This window comes from Camponotus vicinus, unplaced genomic scaffold, assembly GCF_025532165.1.
Source record: "Camponotus vicinus isolate PSW18456_S1 unplaced genomic scaffold, iyCamVici1.0 SCAF_8, whole genome shotgun sequence".
Taxonomy (NCBI): domain Eukaryota; kingdom Metazoa; phylum Arthropoda; class Insecta; order Hymenoptera; family Formicidae; genus Camponotus; species Camponotus vicinus.
In genome coordinates, this window is record NW_028141980.1 from 11,642,778 (window position 1) to 11,670,121 (window position 27,344).

The 27,344-nt window shown below is 35.1% G+C and overlaps 2 protein-coding genes across 2 annotated transcripts in view; one reads left to right on the forward strand and one right to left on the reverse strand.

The window, feature by feature from the left end:
• The window catches only part of LOC145975681 (UDP-glycosyltransferase UGT5-like), a 40,966-nt gene extending 27,289 nt beyond the window's left edge, over positions 1–13,677 (forward strand). Inside the window, exon 3 of the mRNA XM_083106336.1 lies at positions 10,003–13,677. Coding sequence (XP_082962462.1) covers positions 10,003–10,309 — 307 coding nt within the window. The 3' untranslated portion in view covers positions 10,310–13,677. The remainder of the gene's footprint in view (positions 1–10,002) is intronic.
• The window catches only part of LOC145975685 (uncharacterized), a 95,378-nt gene that overhangs the window by 46,719 nt on the left and 21,315 nt on the right, over positions 1–27,344 (reverse strand). The window lies entirely within an intron of this gene.

Consider the following 27,344-nt stretch of genomic DNA (forward strand, 5'->3'; position numbering starts at 1 on the left):
GTATATAAGATATATGAGATTAAAATAAAATATATGTGATTAAAATTTATAAAATTCACTTTTAAGAGAGCATTTTTTTAGAGCAAAATATGTGACTTTCTAAAATTATGCCGATTTAAAAGATCGTATTGTCGTAGAGACATTTTCTTCTTCTTTTTTATAGTAATTTGAGCTTTCTCAAGATTTATTCATACGCCAATTCATGAAAGCTGTTAGCAGTTGTGAAAGTAATTGTTGTTAATACAATAAAATTTATTAAACTGCCTATGTGTGTTAATAAGTGTTTTAATAATAATTAGTAGCTCGGGTACCTCGGGTTTGCTAAGCCCGTACTCACGATGAGTCCCTGAGGGTCATGTAAGATATAAGGTACATATTTTAGGATTTTGTGATTTTACATCATGCGTTTGTGTGGGTGAAGACAGTCACGTGTCGCTCCGCGACGATTTCGCGACGAAATTTTTTCCGGCTCACTTTTAATCGCATTACTCGGCGACTTATCGAGTTACAAAGACGTATATTGCTGGGAAGCGATTGGATTTTCCCGACTATCGTCTAGCACCCGACGAAGGAGAAGCCTCCAGGGAATGGATCAGTTTTATATATATATAATGTATGTATGTATGTATGTATGTATACATACATGCACATGTGAGTTTGTGTACCGGGTGTCTGATTTCCTCTTAAATCTAATCGAATAAAAATGTAATTCCAACTAAATGCAATAATATATTCTGAATTATTAGAAGTTATATATATTTTAAATTTTGCATATATAGAAATATTATGAGATATTGATATATATTAATATATTAATATAAATAAATATTAATATATATATATATATATATATATATATATATATATATATAATATATTGTAAATAAATATTAATATATATTATTTATTTTAATTTTGTGCTTAGTATGCCTGAAAGAATATTTTAAAATTCTGTTAAATAAATTAATAATAATGTGTTAATACATTCATTGATTATTAAAAAATATATCTTTTGATAAACTCCGCTGTTGATTAAAAGATATATCTTTTCCCTATAAAATTTTTATTTTCATTTTCTATTTTCTCATTTACAATCGCTTTCATCAAGTTTTTGTTAAGATATCTTAAGTACTTCTCCCAACATGTTTAAAGATAGATACTTGAACGAAACGAATGACCTCCGAGTGTGCACCCAACCGACACACACGTAAATTTTAAATCCCTGCGAGTTTCGGTACGTGATAATTTAGGATAGAATCAGCGCGATGTTCGATTTTTATGCATCACAACGTCTGCCAAGTGTCCCTCCCAGGCTTCCAAATGGAAATACTTATTTGGAAGAGAGCATCCGTACACACCGGCTGTCTCCGGTGAATGAATCACCGATAAAGATTGCCGCGCCATTGGCAACGTCTGTGCACATGGTGGTCGCCAAGCCACGGGTGGTTTAGAGAAGACCAAGAAGAAGAAGAAGAGGATGCGGACGCAATGGCGCATTTTCTTGGAGTCAGAAGAGTGACCGGGATTGTGGTTACTTAAATTATAGCTTGAATTACAAAAAATTATACCTGTTTCATCGCATTTGAGGTTGAGAATTTCAAATTTTGACAGGTATATATTAAGTATCCTTTGAAGATTAAAATAATTACACATATATTCTCTTGACGAATCTAATGAGTCGACAGAATTATTGTAGCTCAATCCATTTAATTCGATAATTATGCGCACCGCGAGCATCTCGATTAATTAGCGTTCAATCATAATTATCGGCGACTGCATGTCGAATCGCCAACGAACCGTCAGCGATGCGATTTCGTTCGGTCGCCGATGATCGTGTATTGTTATACTATTTATCAAAATCGCGATAACGCGCCAGCTGGATCAGATCCGGTCAAATGATCGAGCAATTATCGCCTGACCGCCGTTAATCAGGAGCTTTCGGCTCTTGGTTAATTCAACTGCGAATGCATCCCAATTCGAAGATAAACAAAATGAAATACAAGTATAAATAACAAATTGATACGAATTTATCAGTAAAGAAAGTATACATGTACATCTAGATATAGATCGCTTTCTCAGAGATAATTTTTAGAAAATATCAGTCTCAAGTGCAATGACAGAAGTTAAAAATTAAGAAGGGAAAGTTCCGCTGACGTATCACGTACATCGGAGAGATATTATTGGCGCAATATGAGGGATATTAATGTCAACAAAATTATTGTGTGATAATATCGACTAACAACGGGACAGCTTCGCACTGTGATGCAGTTTGCGAAAAGAGTCTTTTAACCCGGCTAATCCGATGGGGAAGACATTCGGTCGGTGTCAAAAGGTTGGTTACTCCAAGGGGGAACCAGTTAATCTTTTTCTCAACCCGTAGGGGCGAGCGCCGGTACGTGACTTGCGACGAGACGGGTAAACTTTTATTAAAAATCTAATTGGATCGGAACTCGGGCCTGGGGAGTTACTCTGTTATCATGGTGTGCATGCGTGTGAAGAAGAAAGTGTGCGTCGTCCCTCTTAGCTTTGGTTACCCATACTATGTAAACTAATCTAATAACGTATACTTAGATTTTAAATAAAATCCAAGTATTCGGATATGAGAAAATTTTTAAAGAAGTAGAAATAAATTTTTATATAAAAGTAATTTTCGCGTACAGTTTCTGTCATGGTAATGACGGTTAATTTTAAAAAGTTTAAGAAAATAAAAATAAGTCTCTTTGATAATAAAGATAAATTTTTCTCTCTCTTTCTGTAAAATAAAAATAATATTTTAAATACATATATAAGAGCAATTAAAATATTTGGTAAAAAGATTTATATTAAAATTTACGATATATTTATTTTTTCATTATTATTTTAGTTTTTCGACAAACAAAAAGATATACTCTTATTTCAAAAAAAAGGTTCTCATCATGAGTATCTCATTCATGAAGAATCTGAGATCTTGCGGGCCATTCGCCCCAAAGATGTCATTGAGCAGAGAGAATCTATTTGTTCTCGAAGGACCTAAGGGAGACATAGCGATGTCTATAAATCTGTTATGAGTTCCTAACCCTATTTTGCGCCAATTTTCGACACTCTGGCGGCAGCCAAATCTCTATTTATTTCGGTTGCTGCAATTCATTTCGCTCTCCATTCGTCGTCGAAGCTACGGAATATTCGATGGAATATCTGCGATATTTCTTTGCGAGATTAAAATTTAAACTGTGACACAGACTCGTCTAATTTCGGCACTATTCCTGTAGCTAGCAATTATTTTAATACATTTTAATTTTAATACTTGCGTCTAGTAAAGACAAGTTATATTAATGTATACATTATATTTTGGACGAATTATCGAAACTTATTTTTACTATTTTAACGAATATATGAAGCTGCTTTAAAATCAATGGAATCTAACTCTAACACTCTAAAGAGATCATTTTTCCAATTTACACTAACAATAATATTATTGTTTATTATAGTCCTAATTGTGATAAATTAGCAGGCGAATCTTATAAATATTTTATAAATATCGAATACATAAACGAATACATTTTTTAGATACTATATGATGTTTTATTTGATTGCTAAGAATGTTACTGCTGCATAGTTCAATCGATATAAATTGATAGGTAACTGTCATGCAAAATTAAAGTGAATTGACGGAAAACAAACGCGAAAGAATATCGTAAATATTTGTCGTTAACAATACGATAACACAACATCTGTTTTAATTGTTTCGAGGCTAACGAAAGGGCGGTTCAATATTGTATGAAAACATTTTTTCTCCTTCAATACGTTAAATGATTAATTACGCATTCATTTTTTGTTTGGAAAAATGGCCTTTTTTATTCTTATATATAATTGTTAATATACTAAAATTTGCATTTTGAATAGTAATGTGTAGCAACAATATTTGTTCAAAAAATATATGTATATATCTCGAATTATTAAAAATAGATTGGTGAAATCGAAATTAGTAACATGTACTATAAAATTTACAAAAATTTCTTGACATTTTGATCATCTCGTATATTAAGATTTAATTAATTAAGAATTAATTAAGAAAATATTAAAATATCTTTTAAAATTCTTCACATTAAAAATGTATCGAATACATTATTAATTTCAATTGTATTAAAACCTATACGATTTAGCATATAATGATATTCTATTTGAACAATAATATTTAATTCTTAATGTCTATTATTTAATTTTTGCGATGCCACAATTTTTATAGAAGATAATACTTGTCCAATACATATAAATGCACGTGCAATTAATGTGAGTGCATATCAAAGATCTCGCGCTGTTAGCACGATATTTTAATCGCAGATTTTAGCGTTGTTTGCGTCAGTTACAAAATAATAACATATCCACATCGGTCTTTTCTATTTTTGGTCCTTCAATTAGTTCGACGCACTGCCGCTGGTCATGTACGCGCGTATTTTCGCGAGTGTTTTGCAAGAGCGCCCTGTTATAGCGATTCACTAGTAATATCGATACGCAAGCGAATGGCTGAACGAAAACACAAACGGTTAACCCTCTCGTCGAAAAACGATTTGTGTTATTTTTATGCACGGCAGAAAAGAAATTGCAGAACGGAATTATTTTTGCGAAAGTTGAATATTTTCATACACTCAAACTTTTATTTTCGTATAAAATTTTATGATTAGTCGCATGTTTATTTTAAAAATAAAACAATTCCTTTATTTTCAAGCGGTTATTATTGACAAAATAATCTTTTGAATTTGAATAAAAATTAATTTCAAACTAGTCAAATTTGAACTAGTCGAAATTGAAGCTTTTTGAACTGAATTAAAAGCTTTTTGAGAGACATACTTTTTGAATATGTGTTACCAATATTAACACAATAGTACTGTAAATACAATACTTTTGCTACAATTTATTGTTTATATGCGTGTCCATTTAATTTCCTCTTTTTTCACTCGATAATGTTCGTATTTATTTAAAGCATTAAAGAATTAAACTTTGTTGTATAAATCGTTTTAAAATTATTTTCCATTTTTACTTCATGAGATAATTTTTATTTTCATATTATTACTAACTTTATACTTTAAACTGCATTAGTGTTTCACAAAAACAGTATACTTTAAACTGCATTAGTGTTTCACAAAAACAGAAAGTTAGGATAAGTATATTTATATAATATATATTTATATATTTATATAATTTTATCTTTCTATATTAGACTAAACTCTTTCGAATAAATTATATCGAAATTATTTGTTTTAATCTATCGAAACATTTATTTCCACAATTAATACGATCGCGCGATCATTTGCATAAAACCGCTAAAGTTTAGAAAAATGATATAATAGAACGAGATATGCAATATCGTTCTTTTGCTTCCTGGGATAGCGATATCGTACTGAATCAATCTCATCGGATCACTCGGCAGCGTATTTCCGGCGGAAATCAAAGATCGATCATCCAGCCGGTCGGTTTTTGCTGTTTTCGCTGCCAGCTGTTCACGGGCTGTTCGCGCGCGCGCGAACTGATTGCGAAAATGAACGATGTCGCTCCCCGGCTACGCGATGGCATTGTAATAATGTCGTGTACACGCCGAAAAGTAATTTCGTAATACTATCCATCGGATGGGGCCGCGAGGCGATACACAACGCGTACACGGGGAAATTATTATCGGCCGGAAGTACAACTGACGTTTGGCACCGCTACGACTGTTATTTAATGCGCTGCACGGAATTCCGCGTCAACTCCTCGCGCGGCCTGCGAGTGATAAATATAATTAACACGCGGTATTCAGGAGGCCCACTCGTATAACCGCCATGCGAGAGAGCTCGCCGCGTTACAATTATAATTCGCCGCATTCGGTCGTTAACCCTGTTATCATGCATAATGTACACAAAACGATCGCAAAAGCACTGTAAAAAACCACACACCAGATATTAGAAATTGAAATGAAAAAAAAAATTCTATGAATTGTGTAAAAGTGATTAAGTATTTAATAATAATTTATTTTAATAATTTCCCAAATAAAATTTTGAGAATACAGGTAAACGACAACACATATAGGATGGTTAAGATATTAAATATAAACACATATAGGATGGTTAAGATATTAAATATAAAAATTTTCTCTAGTTCGCGTGTTATTAACTTATATTTAATATTTGTCGGAAGCTAACTCTTTGCGAAGGGGATGCGACGTAAACAAAGTCGGTCGCGCTAATAAACGTAATGCATCGACTAAAGAAGTAATTTGTAACACGCTGGCGGCTCTGGTTTGCACGCAAAGTATGAGAATGTGTGAGACTTATGAGACTTCGTAACATTTCGACTAGTTTCTATTACGTCAATTCGGAGTTATAGGGGAAACTATTTTCAACGCAATGGCAACTTCGCCTACTTTCCCTGCGCTGTAACAGCGAGTTATATGTCCGATGCAAGAGGATAAATTTGTCACATGGTATACGACTCACATCGATAAAAGTTAACATGGTTTTGCTTGATAAAATATGACATCCATATTCATCGCCACTGAATGCGCAGCTTGAAAGCATAGCGAATTGCATATACTTCTTGCAATCGAATAAAATTATTTTGTTATCAATATTGGAAAATAAATTAGAAAAGTTTACTCGTTATATTTTTATTATGAAATTTCCTTATTAAATAATTTCAAAACTGACGCGATAAATAGTTTTAGACGTTTTCTTATCTCCTCAATTTTCTGAACTCGCCAAATCAAACGGAGAGTTGAATCTCCAAAAAATTTCAATCAGTTTTGGATGCCTTCCTGGCAATGTGCAAAACGACGTGCTCACATTTGGGATTGCACGTGAGCGTGAACCTCGGTCTATAAGAGTGGCGAACGAGGGGATGGCGGAATAAGAGCTCTACTGTGATAACGTTACAAGTCGAAAAGTAAGTTCGTCGCAGCAGTAGACGATGAGAGAGATCCGAGCGAGATATTGTAGGAATTATGATCCCCCGGAGATATGAGCCGGTCTCCGGAAACCGGGATGACAGTGTAACTTCGCGACATCTGCTTCAGGACTTTCCTGACTAAATAATTCGCTCGGTTTCCGATAACGGGCCTTTCACGGTTCGAACAGGCCGCGGTATATCTATCGCGAAAAACTGCTTCTCGGCAATTACGAACGACATATATCGGCCCCGCCGACTCGCACATCCCTATTCTTCGCATTATATCTGCGAAATGTACAGGGTGTCTCTGACACGCTGCATTTTTCCATGATCAGTGTCGATTTTCGCTCAGCCAACTCCCCAGCTTCCATGCTTGTGAAAAGGAACTTGTGAAATAATATTTTGTGTTAAAGTTATTCAACATAATTTGCTTGTTAAATATATGGAATATATAAAATATATATACTCCTGGACAAAATTAACGCATAATTTTTTTTTACTTTTCCTTTAAAAACTGATATTTAAATTTTAACGAAAAATTTTAAAGAAAAAGCGAAAAAAAAAATTATGCATTAATTTTATCCAAGAGTATACATAAATGAAATCTCTCTCCCTTTTTTAATAAATTACATTTACTATGTAAAATTATATAAAGACAATTTCAATCCTTCAGTTTTTAATTTATTAACGTCTTAATTTGTAACGATGTAATACCCTATTATAATTAGTCGTGATTACGAGAAGATACGTACTAGACACTGTGTATATGATCCTCGTGAATCATATCCTCTCTTTCCTTCTAATCGGGTCGAAGATAACACCGCCGTTTTCCGCCGTCTATCGTCTATTACGGCGTGTCCCGATTGTAATAGCTCCTCGGGATACTCAGATCGCCGTAATTTGATTCCCGTTTTAAGATAAGGGTCGTATTAACTGCGCGATGGCGTAAGCTGTTCCATCCCTTCCTCGGCGCGATTTACTTTCCGTTATAAGTATGCGGTCCGACAGGGGGTGATGGGACAGCGCGATTCGACCGCATCACCGACGCTATTAACATTCTGATCACTCGCACAATGTCGCTCGACGCTAATTATGCTTAACTACATTTCCTTTCCTATCTATGCCGTAGATAGGACTATTATTATGAATGAAGAGACAATTTTTGACTAAAATTAGTTTATTCTTGATTGTAAATCAACTATATATTATGTTTATATCATCAGATGTTATATAATATAAGAGAAATGATATACTAATTTTATAAAAGCGACATTTGTACATTTCAGACTCATATCGTTAATTAAAATTAATTCCATTTTATTCTACATTATTAAAATTTTTATTATATTTTATTGCGATCTTATTTTATTTTATAAAAATATTATAGAATAATTTTATAGAAATTTTTGACTAAAATTAGTTCATTCTTGATTGTAAATCAAACGATTTATGTTTATATCATCAGATATTATATAATATAAGAGAAATGATATACTAATTTTATAAAAGTAACATCTGTACATTTTAGATTCACATCGTTAATAAAAATTAATTTCTTTTTATTCTACGTTATTGAAATTTTTATTATATTTTATTGCGATCTTATTTTATTTTATAGAAATCTTTTTATAATTTTTAGTCTCTTTTCGTCCCATGTAAATGATATTCTTCCCCTTTTTGGGATCATAAAGTTAAAAAAATTATATGCATGTAAAAATTGCGAAACTTCTAAAATATACATATAAAAAATCCTGAATTGTGAAAGCTCTTTCAGGCGATTAACTTTGTCGGAATGATTCGCAGATGCGCGAGCCAGGCAGTTATACGTAAATGCATCTGCTGTGTTGCGTAACGCGAAGCTGTGGTTAACGTTACGTGTTCAATATTGATGCAGCGCTCGGTGTCCGGCGCACTTGCGGATAATTTGTAAATGCAAAAAAAGAAGCACGCGAGATGCAATTATGGTAAAAATATTCTCGCAGGGGTGCAGCCAGAAGATAGGACGCGTTTTATGCGACGTTAAATTTTACGCGACTGCCCGACATACTTTCGACTTCCAATTTCCAATCTCGAACTCTCTGCTGTTTTCGGAAAAAAATTGCATTCTTTCATTTATTAATCCAATACGTTGCGAAAAAGAGAATTTGCTTGTAACTTTTGGCCGGTTAATATAACTCCAGTCAAAATTCGTCTCGTCGGCATGATAAATTAATACATACATCTTTCCCCCCTTTCTTCCTGCTCTCTTTTTTTTTAGATTCTATCTATCTGTGACATTCTTGAAGCTGAACGGCCGCTGATAGGCACGGTTTTGAACGGAAGAGACGCTCCCACACACACAAAATTGATGGTTAATTCAAAACCACCGCGGGGACTGCAACTGAATTTGATCGAAGCAAATAACGGGGCGTGGAGCGGGCAACGGGGGGAATCAGGGATGCGCCGGTGGTATACAGCAATGCACAGGGGCGGGGGATAGGATGCGCGCCGGGGATGGGCCAGGTTGATTCGCGGGCTGCAGCTGTAAACACGAATAATGGAGAGTACCGATCGGTAAATTGTGTGCTCGGCTTCGTCGACGGTGGTTGCGCGAGCAACTCGGCCGTCCTCCCCCGCTTCCGCGTCCGCATCCGCGTTTCTGTCCTTTTATATTTCGTTGTGTCCTCGCCAACTTTTTTTGCATTCTCTCGCCGCCCGCAATAGCAACGCATCGCGCGCGATGCGTCTCGCGGCGATTACGCACGCGGCCGTTTGTTCGGCCGATGCATACGCGTTTCGCGATGTAACGCAATGCGCCTACGGGGAGTTCCGAAACCGTCAATCTCAATTTTAACAACCAATCTCTGGTCATTTATCGATCAATCTGGAGCTTTCATCCGCGATGTCTGAACGTTGGAAAAAAATGGATTTCCGAAAATTTCTCTGAAAATTCATATATTTCCCTTTATACAGGGAAATATGTAAAGGGAAGCTTCTTCTTGATTACACCTGTTTGTCGAAGGGGAGCAAATGAAGCGATGAAAATAATTTTTCTCCATCTTGGAAAGATGAAAAATATGTACGCGCGATATCAAGTATCTCAGATGTAATCTTTTCTGCTTTCAGTTACCGTGAGAACGCCCAGAGGCTTTCGAAAGCTTACCGTGATCGACCTGCCAGCCCGTTGGAGACAGCGGTATGGTGGACGGAGTACGTCGCTCGGGGCAATGGCAAGCCTTACTTGCGTAGCGAGGGCGCGGATCTACCCTGGTACCAGTATCATCTCATCGACGTCGCGCTCGTTTTGATTATCGTCTTCACGGTGTTCATCTACATCCTTTTCCGGTTGATCAAGCTGCTGCTGTCGTTGCTTAGCGCTGTCAAAGGAAAAGCCGGAAGCCAGGCTGAGAAGAAGAGGAAGAAGAAGGACTGATGACAGACGCGTCGAAAAAGGCCGAGTGAGAAACGAACGATGCAGAACAAAGGCAGATTTTTTTCATGTAAAAGTTGTTGAGGACACGCGAATTTTGAATAGATAGATAGAAATAAATCCGCCATTGCGGAAGATTTATTATTCACGAGAACGATTCATCGAGAAAAAGGCAAAAGCTCTTGGAATCGTTTATATTATTATAGCTTTTATTATAGCTTTATAGTTTTTATTCGTATACTTTTCACAGTTAAATTCAAATATTTCTAGGTGGAATTAGACGAGATGTTACAAATCGACGTTGATTAGCTTTAGCTTAATTATTCGATCGGCAATTTCTCTTATCTGACCTTAAAACTGGCGCGGAACAAAGTCATTTAATTGCTAGATAGTTCTACGTTCTACAATATTTTCTGGTATCCAAGTATAACCGTTAACTGAAACTTTGTCCGAACAGATGGTGTAAAACTTATAGTTTGTGAGTTCCCCCTTTTTTATTTTCTCCTGTTTTACGATGGACAGCAAAACTATCCTTCATTTTCTGCTAACTTGCGTGGCATTAAGCATTTGTTCTATCATTTCAGTTACAATCGGAGTTAAAGTTTATTACTTTTATCGCGTTATGTGCAATATATCTAACATAGATTCAATTTTCATGTACAAATATATAAATTTTAGTTAATTTATAAATTTTGAAATATTTCTAAAATACTAGCTCATGTAGCCGTTTTATAAATATCTTATAATCTACAATCTATATATTTATACCTATCTTTACTATGATTAAATTTGACTGAGAAATATCTACCTTAATTAAAATTATTCCAATAATAGGAAAACTTTAAATATTTAAAAGTTAATCCACCATCTCTCGAGCAGAGGAAGGGAAATAGAAAACAAAAAAAGTGGAAGAGAAAGTGAAAGAGACATAATACAAAGTGTAGAGAACAGCCAGAAGCGAGGAGGGGAGACAGAGAAAGAGAAAGGTGTATCTGTACGAAAGATAGCAAAGAGCAAAAGGAAAAAACAACAAGGGGTGAGAGCAAAGGAAGGGAAAGGGGGATGAAAATGCCGCCAGAGCACGAGGCCAGAGAGACGTACGAGAGTGAGGCAGCTTTGCGGGCATTAAGGGGTATTTCCCAGGTGGCCGTGTCTCCCACTGCGTCAACCAGCTTCCCTCCCTCCGGTTGCAGCGCAACGGCAACGGCAAGCAAGAACCACGTCGAGTTTACGACGATGGCGGTGGCGTCGTCGTTTGCAGCGATGCCATCGCTCTTTCTCGTGCCACCTAGCTGCAGGCACAGCGACACCCGAGACACCGGTTGCAGCAACACGCTTCTCGCTGATATTATAGGGAGAAAGAGGGCTGACGATATTTTTCTGGATAAAATCACTGCATATTGACAAATTTCAAAATTACATGCAATTAACGAGTTTACGGGGGCTCATTATACTAATGACTGTATATTCCGCGGAAGCAATTTCGAGAATTTTAATTAAAGTTTGGGATTATAACAAAGTATTTAATATCGGGAAATTAAAAAATTTTTGGCAGAGCAAGCGTTCAAATTTTGTGCGCCCGTTGAAGGAGGATAAAATTTAATGTATTAATTAATGAATTTTGTCACACAAAATTACAATCTCGTAAATTTACAATCACCCTGTATAATCGTGCGAGGAACGACAATGGCAGTCGCTTTTCCGAGAGAACGGCTTCGACGCGACAAAGACGGATCGCGTGAGCATCGTGCCGGATTAAACGCGATTCACCTCAGTATACAGAGCGCAGATCTCGTCTATCGTCTCGCTCTATCGCCTCTATTTCTCTCTTTATCCATGAGAGCGGAGGCATCTCTGTAAAGATACGCGAGACGGTAAACATCGGTTTGCTATTTCGATTTTCGCGCAGCGATAATCGCACGATTATCTATAATCTACTATTCGAATATTTTTGCAACTATCGATATTTAGTGGATAAATTTTACACAAGTGCCTTTCTAAATCTGTCGTGCATTCATTAATATCGATGGATTTATCGGTCAATTTTATATCGAATTCCTTTTCGCGAAAAACGTGTGGTTGAATAACACATTTGTTCGTGTTATATTAATCTTTGTGATTTTATAAGTGAGAAATATCATTCTTAATTTATAAGATTATTGAACGATTGACATAATCCATGTGGATTTGCAATTTTGCAGCAATTTTGAATAATTAGATTTGTTTGATATTGGTTTGAAAATAAAGTATCTGAAATTTGAAAAATATCATATAATAGATTTTCAAATTATAGAGAAGCTATTATCTATTCTTTACAACAATGAAACGATAGATCTAATAAATTCATAAATATCTGCAATAATCATATAATTATTTTTCTCTTTCCACTTTTATATTTTCGCAGTTTTTGATTTTTCTTCATCAGCGGGAAATTAATTTTCGTATAGTCCTTTTTTGATCTACTAAATTCACAAAGATCTGTAATATTTCAATCATATAATTATTTTTCTCTTTCCACTTTTATATTTTCGCAGTTTGATTTTTCTTCATCAGCGGGAAATTAATTTTCGTATAGTCTTTTTTTGATTCGGAGAAATGCATTCCAATTTTGAAATTTTACTACGATTTGTATTCTCTGTGCTAAACTAGACCGTAGTCTTAAATTGTTGAAATGAAAAATTAGAAAAAAATATGATAAAATGTATAAACCAAATTAAAATATATTCAACCTCTCTCTCTCTCTCCGTTTTGGATTATAATTATATTTTGAGAAAAATATTTATAACAATAATTCGAAAAAGATATATGTGTACGTATTATGTATACGAAATTAAAAAATATCGTATATATTAATCGTAAAGTAAAAATTATATTACTAGGTGATGTAAAATGTAAACATAGGGCTGTATCTTTGAGTCTTAGATTTAATCGGACATTATAAGCATTGTATTCGTTATTCTAGCTGATATACCAAAGAGAGTTTAAGATGATATTGACGTTTGACTAGCGAATCGCGACGCGATAAAAATAATGAATGTCGTGACTTCACGAATGTGACGACGAACGCGTCGTGGCGTTTTCATTTCACCTGGTTCGAGCTGTTGCACGTGACGTTCAAAAACCCCTTAAAACGCACGTGACACTTTAATCGAATCACACAGCGGTGCGCCGCAGAAAGCCAGCGGCATGCGCTACGTGCAACGATTGCTGCAGCGGCTGCACTGCCGTGGCCGGATGATGTTTTTGAACGTATGAAAGAACAGTTTCTAGTTAAATTTCTTCTTTATCGTTTGCCTTTGATTATTCCGATGACGACTGTATACTTTGTACGACAAGCAAGAAAAATAGATACAAAAGTAGTAGGTATCAAATTGGATTTTGTTTTATTTCCCAAACACCAACGATGCATTGCAGCAATTCATTCTTATTTTTTTTTTGGTAGAAAAGAAAAATGTCATTTTATGTCTAAAACTTTAAACGATCTTTCTAAGGATTTCTTGACAAGAATTTAATTATTATTACAAATTATTTATGTATATTTTGTGTAAATTCCAATTTTGAAATTTTATTACGATTTGTATTCTCTATAAACTAGATCGTAAACTTAAATTATTGAAATGAGAAGTTAGAAAGAAATATGTGATAAAATGTATAAACTAAATTAAAATATATATAATTTCCGTTTTGTAAGCAAATAACAACTTTATGGAACAGAAAATATAGTTTAAAAAATATTTATATTATTAATATAGTTATTAAATATTATATTAATATAGTTAAATATTAATTAAGTATTAATATTATTATTATAGTTATTTATATTATTAATATTATAATAATATTTATATTATTAATACATTATGATTGCTTGTAAAATATCGTTATGTAATAAAAATTTGTTTTTCTGACGCAAAAGTCTAATAAAAGTCCGAAAAAAAGCATAAGATAATTCGACTTTTTTTCTTTTCTCTTTACGCTTTGATGCGCTGATTATATTCACGATGCTTAAAATGTTCGTAAAAAATTCGACGCTTCAATGAAATCATGATGAATATCATCTAACAGATTCCTTCATACGATGCGGATTGCGGTATATGGACTGGCGTAATTTCTGGATGGATGGAAAATAGGTCGACACAACGTCAACTTTTTTCGTAACTTTTGCTTGTTTCAACTGAAAAAATTTTATTTAATAAAATTGACGACTGTAAGAAGCTATATATGTCAAAGTTAATATATATTGAGTAATAATTTTATTTATTTTATTTTAATAAAATGTTGGAAAAGAATGTAAATTAAAAATTAAAAAGATTGAAAGCATATAAAAATTAGAAAACAAATATATAATAAATTATAATTATAATACTAAATAAATAATAACCGATAACAAAAAATAAATAATTATATTGAATAAATAATTATGTTTAATAATAATATACTGAATAAATGAATAAATAATTTTAAAGAAAAAGTCATAGTTTCTTATTTTCTGCGTCACGAAATAACGCAGCTTCGCTTTAAATGTGCAACACGGAGTGCATCGCGTCGTGTTAGTTTTGTTGTATTCAAGTTAATGAATTTTTGCGAGCGTCTTTTTATATTTGTCAGAAGCTTTTTCACGCTTTCTCGCCAGTAAAACCACCTTCTTAAAAATGCACGTGCGCAGTAGCCTGTCTGCTGAGCTTTATTGGAGGTGTATGCTGAGAAAATTTTATGAATAATTGTATATTTTGCTTAAGTGAAAAAGTTATGCTATCGTATAATCGGGAGGGTAAAAAAATTCAGCGCCGTCTTTCACGCTTCTCTTATACTATAATCGTCTATATTCCCTCATCTTATACTATCGTCTTATTAATATATTGTATATACATTCATCGCGCTTTAATTTATCCTGATAAAATTATAGATAACTTAACTCTCCGTGTTTTTCGACTACACTCTGTGTTACAATAACAAAACTCTCATATAACGGTGCACGAAACCTTTCGTGACTCGGATAAGAATAGACCAGATAAAAAACGGTTGTAACTTTTCGCTTTATTCGTCATTAGATTTTAATTTTCGAGGCAGCGCGAGATTTATCACGCTGCTGAAATATTTTGAAACCTGCAATATATGCGATAGAAGGATAATCTACGATTTAATATAAAAATACGATAACTTAAAATACCAATTTTTACAAAACAGATTGTTAAGGATTTTATAAAAAATTTCTTTAATTATCTGGTCTATAACAATTGCAATATTTTTCAAAAAAAAGCATTCAAGTATATATATATATATATTTTTTAAATATAGAATTTAAAAAATTTTTGAAATTAATGCTAAGAAGATTGCAACACGGAAAACATCAAATCTGAAATTTTTCATTAAGAATTTGCTTTGTATGTCAATTTGGCGCTTGTGCACATTTTTCGGAATTGTTCTTTCACAAAGGAATTGAAATATTTCGCTTGAGATATCTCAAATAATCGTCGTTTTTTAAAGTTGCGGGAAACCATCGGTATGGAGAGCGCGACGAATCGTATTGATTTACGCATGGTTACAGGATGCTGCAACAGGCTAACCGTTTTTGAACGACGGATAAAGTGACCTCGCGCTCGCGTCGTGTCATTTCTCGCTCGCTTTAACTTGGTTGATTGAATCATGAGCGTGGTTCGGTCCTTTTGCTCGCATTCCCTGCGGGTCCAGCTGCGAGTCGATGGACGAGATTAAGTTTGGCCATCTGATGAACTTTGATCGTCCAGCATTCTATCTTTTTTATTCGATTCTGGAAACTCCATGGCATTTTTGTAGACTTATATCTGCTTCTAAACGCGCCGTTTTATTATAACGTATATTTTATTATACGTTATTTTATTATAACGTATTATTTTATTATACTTATCCACGTATCACAAAATTGCTTTTAAATATATTTTAATTAAATTTTAATAAATTATGCGTCTGTATGAAGCAGAGAAAGAGAGAGAATGGCTATGATTATTGTTAAACTGTGACACAATGTTCCTTAACGTTCGAAATAACTGATAGAGCGCTATAACAATACTAAAATAATGTTTCTATAAAACAAATACATGAATGATAATATGCACGTAGCGTATATTGTGTGTGCCAATTAATTTAATTAAATCCCGAGCGTACAAACAATCATAATGAAACAGCGAATACAATACAAACAGAATGTGCAAGGAACTATTATCGCTAACAGCCGACTTAAAGTTCCACTTACATCGACTAATATATTTACGGTAAGAAACCGACGCAAGATTTTTGCTCCTATTCCACTATTAATTGTGTTGCGCGCGTTCATTTTGCGTTTCTCATATCGCGAAAACTCGGAGTGACACTACCGTTGCAGAATTTCCGTCGTTGTAAAATTATTTACAGACTCCATAATTCGTTGCCCTTTACAATTATAAAGTTCAGTCTCGAGATAACTTATTTAAAACTTACTTTTAGACGTATATAGGAGCGCGTGCGAGATAGAGGCAAATTTGTTCGTACAAATTTCTCCTTGCGTTTTCGCGAACGCGAAGCTTTAAAAGAAAATGTGAAAGAATTTAATAAATAGTTGCATCGTAAAGGAATAGTTGCATCGTGGGAAATTCATTAAACTGTCGTTGGCGTGCAACAATTGACAGATGAGTGATATGGCGTATATTTGATAAATTAAATCTCTATTTTTAAATCTTTCCATTTCTTGATTTTACCAAGTGATATTGATATATTTTTATTGACGTATCTTATCTCAAAAAGTAGACGATCACGTTTAACGTTCTATTTGTGCGACCGATATATGTAAGTATCGATAAGGATATCGTTTGATATCCTGGGATTGCTATCGAGAAGCGAAATCTCCGACTCGGTTCGCCTAAGGTTCAATTTTCTTAATGACTAGAAGACGTCGGGGACGAGCTGTGCACGTGTACGCACATACACACGCACACACACATGCAGACACAAACACACCGACCATCACTATCCGTCCCCTTGTCTATGAAAATGTAAATCCCCGATCCCGAGGGGGCAACAGGTGCTCGATATACCAGTCGCGCGATCCAGGCTTTGTGTTCCTTCATTCTCCTGGCCAGGTTTCCTAGTGTTGTCTTTTCGCATCGCCTTATGCGCTTTATAACATATATTAACGTTTTTGTCGCATTATTCATTTTATTTAGCTCCTTGTTCCAGGAACTTCGCTTTTTGTGCTCTTATACGACATTATTCCGTAAAGGTAATTAACGTAATTAATAAAGCTTTTTATCATAATATTGTACACGCATATTAATTTTTATAAAATTAATATGTGTGTAATATTATAATAAAAAATTTGTGTAAATTTATTCGTTATTTCTATTGATTGATTTTCTTTTTAGTAATAACGTTTTTTTGATCATACATGATCATAATTATATTAATTGCATTAATGAATATTAATCAGTTAGAAATTTTCAATGATTCTTGTTTATAATTTTCCAAAATATACATATGTACAATTTAAATTTATATTTTTTTATATTAAAAAGCGAGAGATGATAATTAATAAATTATAGGCATTATTTATAATTCTAAATGCTTCTTTTTGTAAATTGCAGCACTATGTATGGTCACTCACTGTAATGAGGAAACAAAAATAGAAGATTTACTTAACTGCTAGCGCTGACTAACACTGGTACAGCTTTACTGCAGGTAACTTAATGCATAAAAAGTAACGAGAGAAGCATTACTTTTTGTTTACTTTCATGAGCGGTTCGTCGACGCGATAGTGTATTTATGTAAAACTTTGAAAAGATTTCAAAGAAGTTTTTGTTACGTACCTTCACGTTCTATACCTCTTGTATGTACACCAACTTTACGAATAAATTATCGATGAAATGCGGAACAATTATACAGCCGATGAGGGTAATCGATGCGATAAAATGACGAAGAAAATCCTCTCATCATAATTATACACAAAATTATACATAAATAAATGTGAGAAAAAATTAAAATCTAAGCTACGATTAAAAATACAAACCTTGGAAGAAGAATTTAATGGATTTGATTTTAGAACTCAAACGCAGAAATTAAAAATATTAATAAAATACTTGAATTGCGTCTGAATCTTAAAAATAATAAAGACTATATGCAATTTCGTATACATTTCAAACTTTAGCGAATCCGCACACGTATCGTTTGCACACGTATAGTTAACAACTTAACACACTCTGCTTTAACCCGAGTAATTTCATACGACAACTCTCTATAAACCAACTCTGGCGTCGTAATCGGGATCGATTGCGACTTTCGACTTTAAATCGCGCCGATCTCATCGGGGAACATTTATAGAGCGAGCGAAGTGATTGCGGTCACCCGAGAGTCAGACCGCACGTCGATTCGTAACTACTTGCGGATCCTGGAAAAGGATTTTCTCTTTGCACCCCTTCTGATTTCTCCTTCTCTCACTCTCTTGGCCGTTTTCCCTTTTCCAACAGTTAAGACTATTTATTCGAAGCATCGTACTTCGAAATGAGGGCAAGTGGAGCGGCCGAGGGAGAGCAATAAAGGTGGTGGGAGGTGAAGCAAGAGACGAGGAAGTTAAAGATTAGGAAGAGCGAGGGATGGGAGATTGTGGACCAGCACGAGGAGAGCCGCAACCTTCTTCGTGTTGGGGGGTTGTTAACGTCGGATGGCGAAGTTATAGATTGCCGCGAAAAAGAGTACGTCGTTTCGCTCTTTTCTTTGTCCGCTCCATCTGGTCCGCTCGTTCGAATCCAAAAACATATGATATACGTTGGTGTTCATTTCTCTCTACAGTCATCGAGCGTTGATTTTTATACATAGTCTTCGAGAAAAGTTCTCGAGTAAATCTCGTGCAATGATACGCATTTGTATGTAATAAGGAGAATTGTATAAAGTGTAGTATTGTCCCTTTCACACATACACATATCTTTTTAATCCTAAATATCTCGTAAATAAAAGCTAAATAATCATTTTGTTAGAGTACGATTTATTTATAATTAATTGAAAACTAAACTTAATTAACTTAAATTATTTTTTAAGATGGATTGTTCGAATTTTAAATATATATTTGATATTAATACTAAACGACTTTATATCGATAGATACCCCGATCTTTTACGGATATGTGTAAATGCGAAGGCAGCGGTGGAGTTTTATACAGTATCGGTCCTAAATTAAATCATGTCGATCTCGCACGAGTATCAAGTAAAAAGCGCTTACGCCGCAACCGCTGTCCGTGTCGGCGATATTAAAAATAATGGCGTGTGTGAAGGCACAGCCTGCTATCAAGGACGCCGGCAGCAGGACGTTGCTGACACGTGCGGGATTTAACGACGTTTCGCAAAATTCCGTGGCCCATTGATCCCGCGTTACTAGCTTGTCGTGCGTCCCATCTACGCGACGCCAAAAGTATCGCCGTTTTATCAGTCAGTCGGTAAATTTCTTCCTCGTCGCGACTGCGGGGGTGTATTATACCGTTCTAGACGTATCGCGATAACTCAAATCTCGGGTTCTCCCGGACTTTCTCCCTTGTGACGGTGCACCTCGTCGAGAGTAAAATATTCCCGCGCCGCCCCAGGTATATCGCGATTGTTCGCACTCGATCATGCGGCATTCTTGGATCGTCTGAACAATGATTTCGCTCGATTGAACAAATTCGAAGTTATAAAATATTCAGAAGAGCGCTCTCTTTATATTTTTTAAGCATCTTATGGAATTTTCAATCTACTTTTATTTAGTCTTGTGCAATCGGCGATTTAAGTATTTTATTGAGATTGTGATTTGTTTCCTCTAGCATTTTTGCAAGATATATTTTTTTTTCTTGAATTCCTCTTCACTTTACGATAGTTGATCGTAGACCCAAGGAGGCTTTCACCCTGTCCAGATATTTCGATTTTATTCTAAGCAATTTGCGAGGATTCAATTAATGGTGAGATTGACATTCGAGAATGCGTGTATTGGTTTCGATACCCGTCGCTATTGATCGGATGCGTCCCATCCGATACAAAGTGCTCGCGCACTCGGAATAATATGAATTTGCATTTCCGGCACTATCTCGAAGTTCGCCATGCCCGTTGAGTTTAGATCCTTTCTCCTGCATCCGGAAAACTCGACACGTGTCCCCTGTCCTTCCCCATCGCCATTGACCACCGAGGAATGGAGGCAATTGGGACCGGAACTGAAAAATCCGGAATCAGGAATTTTGCGATTTCATCCAGTGGAATTCATAGATGGCTTTAAATATCACTTCCACTCATATATTTTTTGATTTCCGTCGCGATGAAAAATCTTCGCAAAAAATGTTGCAAGCGTATTTTAAAATAAAAATATAAATAATCATTTTTACATGCATATAAATTTTTTAATCTTGCATTTTTGGGTATAAATTTTATTTCTAAGTAATTCTTAATGTATTGATAAGTGTAAGAGGATTTTTATAAATTTACTGCAAATTAATTTTTTTTATGTTTGAGTCGTAAAAACAATTGCAAGGCTCTTGAATTATTTTCTATAATACCGATATTTGTGATTCAAATATTTTTCCACTCGATATGTAACGCTTTCACTTCGCATAGCTTAGCACCGCCAACGCGATTTTGTTTTATCGCTCGCTCCTTGGACGTCCGTCGAACCACGATAATCGCCGTTCCTCAGAATGTGCGCCTCGATCGAGGAGGACTTTCAGGTCACTATCGAATTACTTATAGGGTGTTTTTTCAGTCGATCCTTTCATCTGGAAAAGGGTCGCGGGAATTAAGAGCGTTTATCTTCGTCTAAAAGATTGAGCCACTCGAGAAGAACTTTCGGAAGCCAATCGACGCTTACATGCCTCGCAAATCTCCAGCGAATTCTTTTTCTTTTCTCCGAGAATCGCGTAAGAACAAATTATCCCATTGTTTTCGGTCGTCAAGTTTCTGTTACTTTGCTGAAATTCCGTCGGAAAATTAGTTTTGACTTGTCAAAACTTATTTGCTACTTGAATTGGTTTGATTCGGCAAGATTACAAACAAGATAAACTTTCCTAATCATAATATTAATATATAATATTAAGAAATGTTTTATTTTTACAGTAGGAAAAATTAATTAAAATTGCATTATATGCGGAAATAGAGAAATAAGTAATACATGTAAAAATAATCTATTTTTAAAAATATGTTTGTAGCCAAGTTAGTTTTTTTCTAAATAGAACCTTTTTTACGAAACATTTTCTATAATTGTAAAGATTTTATAAAATTATATTTTATTATATGAAGTATATATCATTTATTATAAAATAATATAGACTTTATATGTATAATAAAATAATGTGATTATCTCAAACCCTGTTTTTATCTACATATATACATATTATTATAATTACAATAATATATTTTAATTATCGAGTCAAATGTATTAGCTGTAGATAACATGATTAACTCCTCTTTTTATTCATGTAATATCTGACAAGAGAACAGAAGAAAAAGAGAAAGAGAGAGAGGGAGAGAGGAAGGGGGAGAGAGAGAGAGAGGGAGAGAAGATGAGCCGCGACTAACTTTAGTAAATCAAAGTAGTCAGAGAGCTATGAATTATGATCTGCAATCTAAATTAATTTTGCCAGTCACGCATTAATCCTCGAGAACTCCCGCGCTTTTTCAACTCTCCATGCTCGTCTCCGTTTGAAGTCTCCGCCACAAATCAAAAATTCTGTCTACTGTCGCGAAAAGTCTTCTTGATGAAGCCGCTACTAGTCCACGCTGGTCCAAAAGTTAACGTTAAAAGAGCCGGTCGATTACGAAGTCTGTCGTATCTTCTCATTTTGACGCCCGCAAAAATACGTATTGATATATAAGTGTGCGGCGAAAAAACAGCTGACTGGCTTTATGTACGAAATGCAAAAATAAAAAGGTTCGTGGAAGAAGAAGAAAAAGAAAAAAAAGATGTGAAAAAATGAATAAAAGGCAAATATTAGAGGAATTAGGGAGGGCGAAAAGTGTTTAGGAAGACGAGAGCAGGACGAGAGTGCAAGAAATGTGTTCTCGACTCGGAGATCTTTTGCATCCTTAGCTTTCCGACCATTTTTTCGAGTCCGTTTCGTTCTCAGTTTCTCTCCTTTCCGTCTCGCCGCCCTCGTCTGACCCTTGCGGCGACTTTATCTCCTTCTTGTGTTTTCAACCCTCCTCCTCATCCTCCTTTAACAGCGACACGGTGACTTTCCTCCCTCTTCGACTTCTGGCACTCTTGCCATGCCTGTATCTCGCGCGCAGCCCTCTTCTCTTTCTTTCCTTCTTCTCTCGATTCCGGCGCTCTTTCCCCTGCGCCTACAATACCGCCCCAAACTTGAATCCAATTTTCCACATCACATCCCGCAAAAGTTACTCCGCGGCGGGGCAGGAAGCAGTGCGACGCACAGCTCTTGGAACGAAGGAACGGCGAAACATTTTTATCTTCTCTTTGCTTCTATCCTCCTCTCTCTCCCTTCTTCCTACTCCCCCGTGCCGCCCGAAGTAAAACAATTTCGGAACATATTGCCCCTCGCTTTTCCCGCTCCGCTCTCCGAGCACGCCCGACTGCTATGTCGTCCCGCTTATTCGACCCTCGTGGAAGACGTAATAACGCGTATACCACTACCGTTGCCGTTTTCCCGTTGCTAGTTTCCCTTGTTTTCGTCCTACGTCGTCCTTGCACCGTTGTTGCACGCTTTTCGACACGCAAGAAATCTCTTGGGAAAAAGAGAGTTTGCGGAGCAAACTGGCGAATTAGAGTTAGCCGTAAAATTAGTGGCTGTTTAATTCATTAATTTCGAGATAGACAAATATAGCAAGATGAAAATTTATTATTATAATTTTTTCTAATATTAAAAAAAAAGGAAAGTTTTCAAAAAACAATTTTTTTTAAATTTTACATAAAAAATCTTAATATATATAAATAATTTTGGAATAAGTGTAATAGAAGAAAATGAAGAATATATCGAAAAAGTCTATTTGAAATTGTGTCCATTGAAAGCTAATGCACTGCTAATTCAATTAATGCGCGATGCACATTTATAGAGGGATAATTAATTTGAACTGTTGCGGCGTCCAGTGCCGTCGGCAAAAGCTCGAGAATTTCGTCTGCTGTTTAGCTTCCGCGGTTAGGCACAAACCGTCTAAATATGGTGAATACAATGGAAATTTCATGACGTGCCCAGGAGCCATCGTAATCTCAAATATTACACAGCTAGCGGAATAATAACGAACGGGGAGGACAACACGCTAGCCTCCAGATGCATTATAAATTTCTAACGACTTTACCATAGAGGTGGAGCCGTGTAAAGAACGCGAAATGCACTTGTGAATGCTCAACGTGTAAAATTACAACGTGCAGCGACTTGATAGACCGGTCGCGGAGAGAGATACACATTCTAAATAATACAGAAATCCAATGTGGTTATCCGCTATCACAAACTGTGGATTTTTGCTCGTATTTTTCCGCCGCCAATTCCCGAATATAATGGACGGTTACACCGACAAATTTATTTATAGAAAATCTTTATCGAATATCCTGTAATGCATATAGCGCGCTTGGCACGGACGGGTATATTCGGCGCTGTCACATTACGCGTTTCCGAGCTAATGGATTGTATTTCTTGCTACTGTATTGTCGTTCGCAATACTCGCCGCTGGGTGAAAGTTCAGAGCGTTGTCGATTTAAAATAATCGCCGCGCGACCGGAATTCGTTTCGCGTTAAATCCAGCAAAATCGGAGCATTTAATGCACGCTATTACGTCAGATTTTTACAGTTATTGGAGGGCATCGACTATAGAAAAAGGACGGAGAATTTATTGTATTTTATATATGTTTCCGTTCCTAAAACGTATTATTTGTGAAAACGTTATTTTCAAATTTCTGGCATTACCAAGGCATTATAAGGTAAGAGAGAAATTACATATTTACATTAACAAAAATAGAAGAATCGTAATATTAATCTTAGTCAAACTGTTTGTTTACTCATCAATAAATTTTAATATGATATATGATTTAATAGTGTAATCCCGTAAATTCGTGTAATCTCATAAAATCATGGATTCGAACACATTATCAAATATAATGTTCTCACGAATTAATATCGACTACTTATCCATTAATGATTATTGTAACCAATATCGGTTATAATATTATTTATTCGCGTTATCATCGTGATTGACGGTTAAATAAGTCTTCCTTCGAGTGATCCATCGTAGATTGCATGTAAATTGATCCCGGGGAATCCCCTGAAACGCCGGTTTTCAGCGCGGGGCTTGCGCGCGAACATGACCGGGCAGCGTCGCGAATGATTAACACCGACTCGTTAAAATGACAGCAGCTCGCCGGGGTTGTTTTCCCGGGGGATAGTCAATCCTCGGTCACCACGGTGCGCAGAGTGTAGTTTGCAAAATGGCTGTCGCCGTGGAATATAAATTAATTTGTTAAAGTCTTTACGCGAGGACCTGGGACAAACCACCGGAGGCGCTAACGCACAAATAATCTCGTTGGCGCCCTCGGGGCGACACAGAGTTCGCTTGGCTAGGGTATTAAAACTTACGTCGGTGTTTTTATTTACGTTAGAATTTACATGGAAATTGTCCGCCCCGTCCGGCAAGGACCGCAGCGTTGGCGGGGGCGGACGCAAACGGTAGACGTCGGACAATTAAAACGAGACGCGAGTTGATGAATGCGAATCGCAATATTCTCGACATATTTCGCACGAAGCGAATCGAGATCCAGACTAATTTCGCAAAAGTATAATATCGTAACAAAATTATAATTTTGATGTATTTTTTCCATTTCTATTTCCTTATCGTGAACTAAATAAACTGATAATTAAAAGTATGAATACGCGAAAAAATTGTGTAAAAAATTGTTTAAAAAATTTTTTATCGAAGTAAAAAACTCGAAAATATTTATTAAAAGTATAATATAGCATAAAGTATTCCGTTGCATTATATTGGTAAACAGAACGTTAGTATGTAATGTGTGAGCGCATAAAGTTTTCCTCGATATATTCTTTTAGCCCTGAGCTAAATGAGCAAAATAAATTTACGGAATCTCGTAACACAAGCGCATTATTACCTGTACGTCTGGGCCGAGTTGTTCGGAGGATCGGGCAGGATAGAAGCGGATTGCGAGGGTTCTAAAAGGAAAGGCGCCGTAAACCGTATAGAGAGAGAAGCGATAATTAGTTCGTTAGAGGTGCTTTGATGCACCGCCCTGACTAACCAATCTAAACGCGCAAGACCCTTGACTTGTTTCGCGTTGTCTGTAAACGTCTGTGTGTTGACTGAATCTAATTTGCTGCTGTTGCTTCAAAGGCAAAAATGCATAAGTAACAGCGAAAGTTGGAGAGTATTTGCGAGCATGTATTCTGTGTATCTTTTCGGATGTGTAATGTTATTGTAATAGAAATTTACGCGTTTAACATGATTGCATCGATTGTTTTCAGGGAATTAAATTAAATTGAATTTTGCGAGTTTGAGATTTAATAACAATTTTCTTCAAAATAAATCTTTTTTTCATATTTATTAATTTAATTTTAATCTTTGTTTAATTAATTTTAATTAATCTTAATTAATTAATTTTAATTAATAGTATAAATATAAATAATAGTATAAATAGATTTTAATATATATAATTATATATAATTCTAATCGTATATAATTATCTATAAACCCCTTTTTAAAGTTAGAGTTAAAATGATCAGAAATTAAAAATAGTTACTTTTTATTTTCGAGTATAACACTTGCATAGCACGTATCTGAATATTGATTCTATTCTTCAAGGAACATTGATTGTTTCGTTGTAAAAATTTATCAACAATAAATCTGACATAATAGCGGCGCATTTTTAGAAAATGTTCTCTCGTTATTCTACGATGTGACTCGACCGTCGTCATACGCGTCATTTTTAACAGCAATCTTCATTGATCGCTTGAATTTTTGGGATAACGTCTACACGCTTTTATCGTGTGTATATCATCCGGCAACCGCGTCAGTTATAAATGATGCTCTATTAAATTTCTTTGTGGTACAAGGTTACGAGGAGCAACGTGAGAAAAAGGAGCACTATGCGAACGTTATCGATGGTTAACGCGTTGCACCAAAAACATACACGATAGTGAAAATGCTGGTGAAAATGCAAATACTTTCTTATAGTGTGCGTGGATTCTATGATGTATAATTTTGTCTAAAAAATATAATAAAAAGAATATCCAAGAATATTACAAAAACGTTTGAAAATTAAAATTAATAAGTAATAAAATATATAATAAAATTATAATAAATAATAAAAAACTGATCAATTTTATTTATATTATTAATCTATAAGTTTATATATATATATATATATATATATATATATATATATATATATACATAAATTTGAAATTCAATGAATTAATAAATTATTATTTATTAATCATTTGAAGTGCATTAATTACACACTAATACTCGGCCTTCATGGATTGTAAATAAAACCATATTTCGACATGACATTATTTATTCGAAATTAATTCTAGGATCCATTGACAATGTATTTGCATTTTCTATATACATAGTCTATATTTACTCAGCAAGTTTATCGCGACTTTGATGAAGGATGCAGATCGATAATTACGTGCCTTGCGCGGCACTAGTTTCGTTATACTAACGAAATATTAATGAAAGCTGAACTCCCTCGTTGCACGGAATCTTTAATAAATAATTTATTACTCGGATTAGCCGTTGTAATTTTTTTTCCAGTTTACCGCCGTTACCAATCTGCACGATCGCATGCCCGATAGCCAGGTTATGCGGTGTAGACCAATGGAACGAGGGGCGAGATCCTGTATATCGCGTATATTGAAACATGTGCGCATAACGCACACTTAATTTGCATTTATTATAATACCGACCGGTGGTGTACGCGTCACTATGCTGTAAATTGTTAGTTTAATCGGGCTTCAACGAGTTAAATTATTTCCTTAGCCTCGCGTTAATGGCTGATTAATATAAGTGCGAGGGTGACAGTAATATATATTTCGATATTTTGCAATTATTCCAAGATG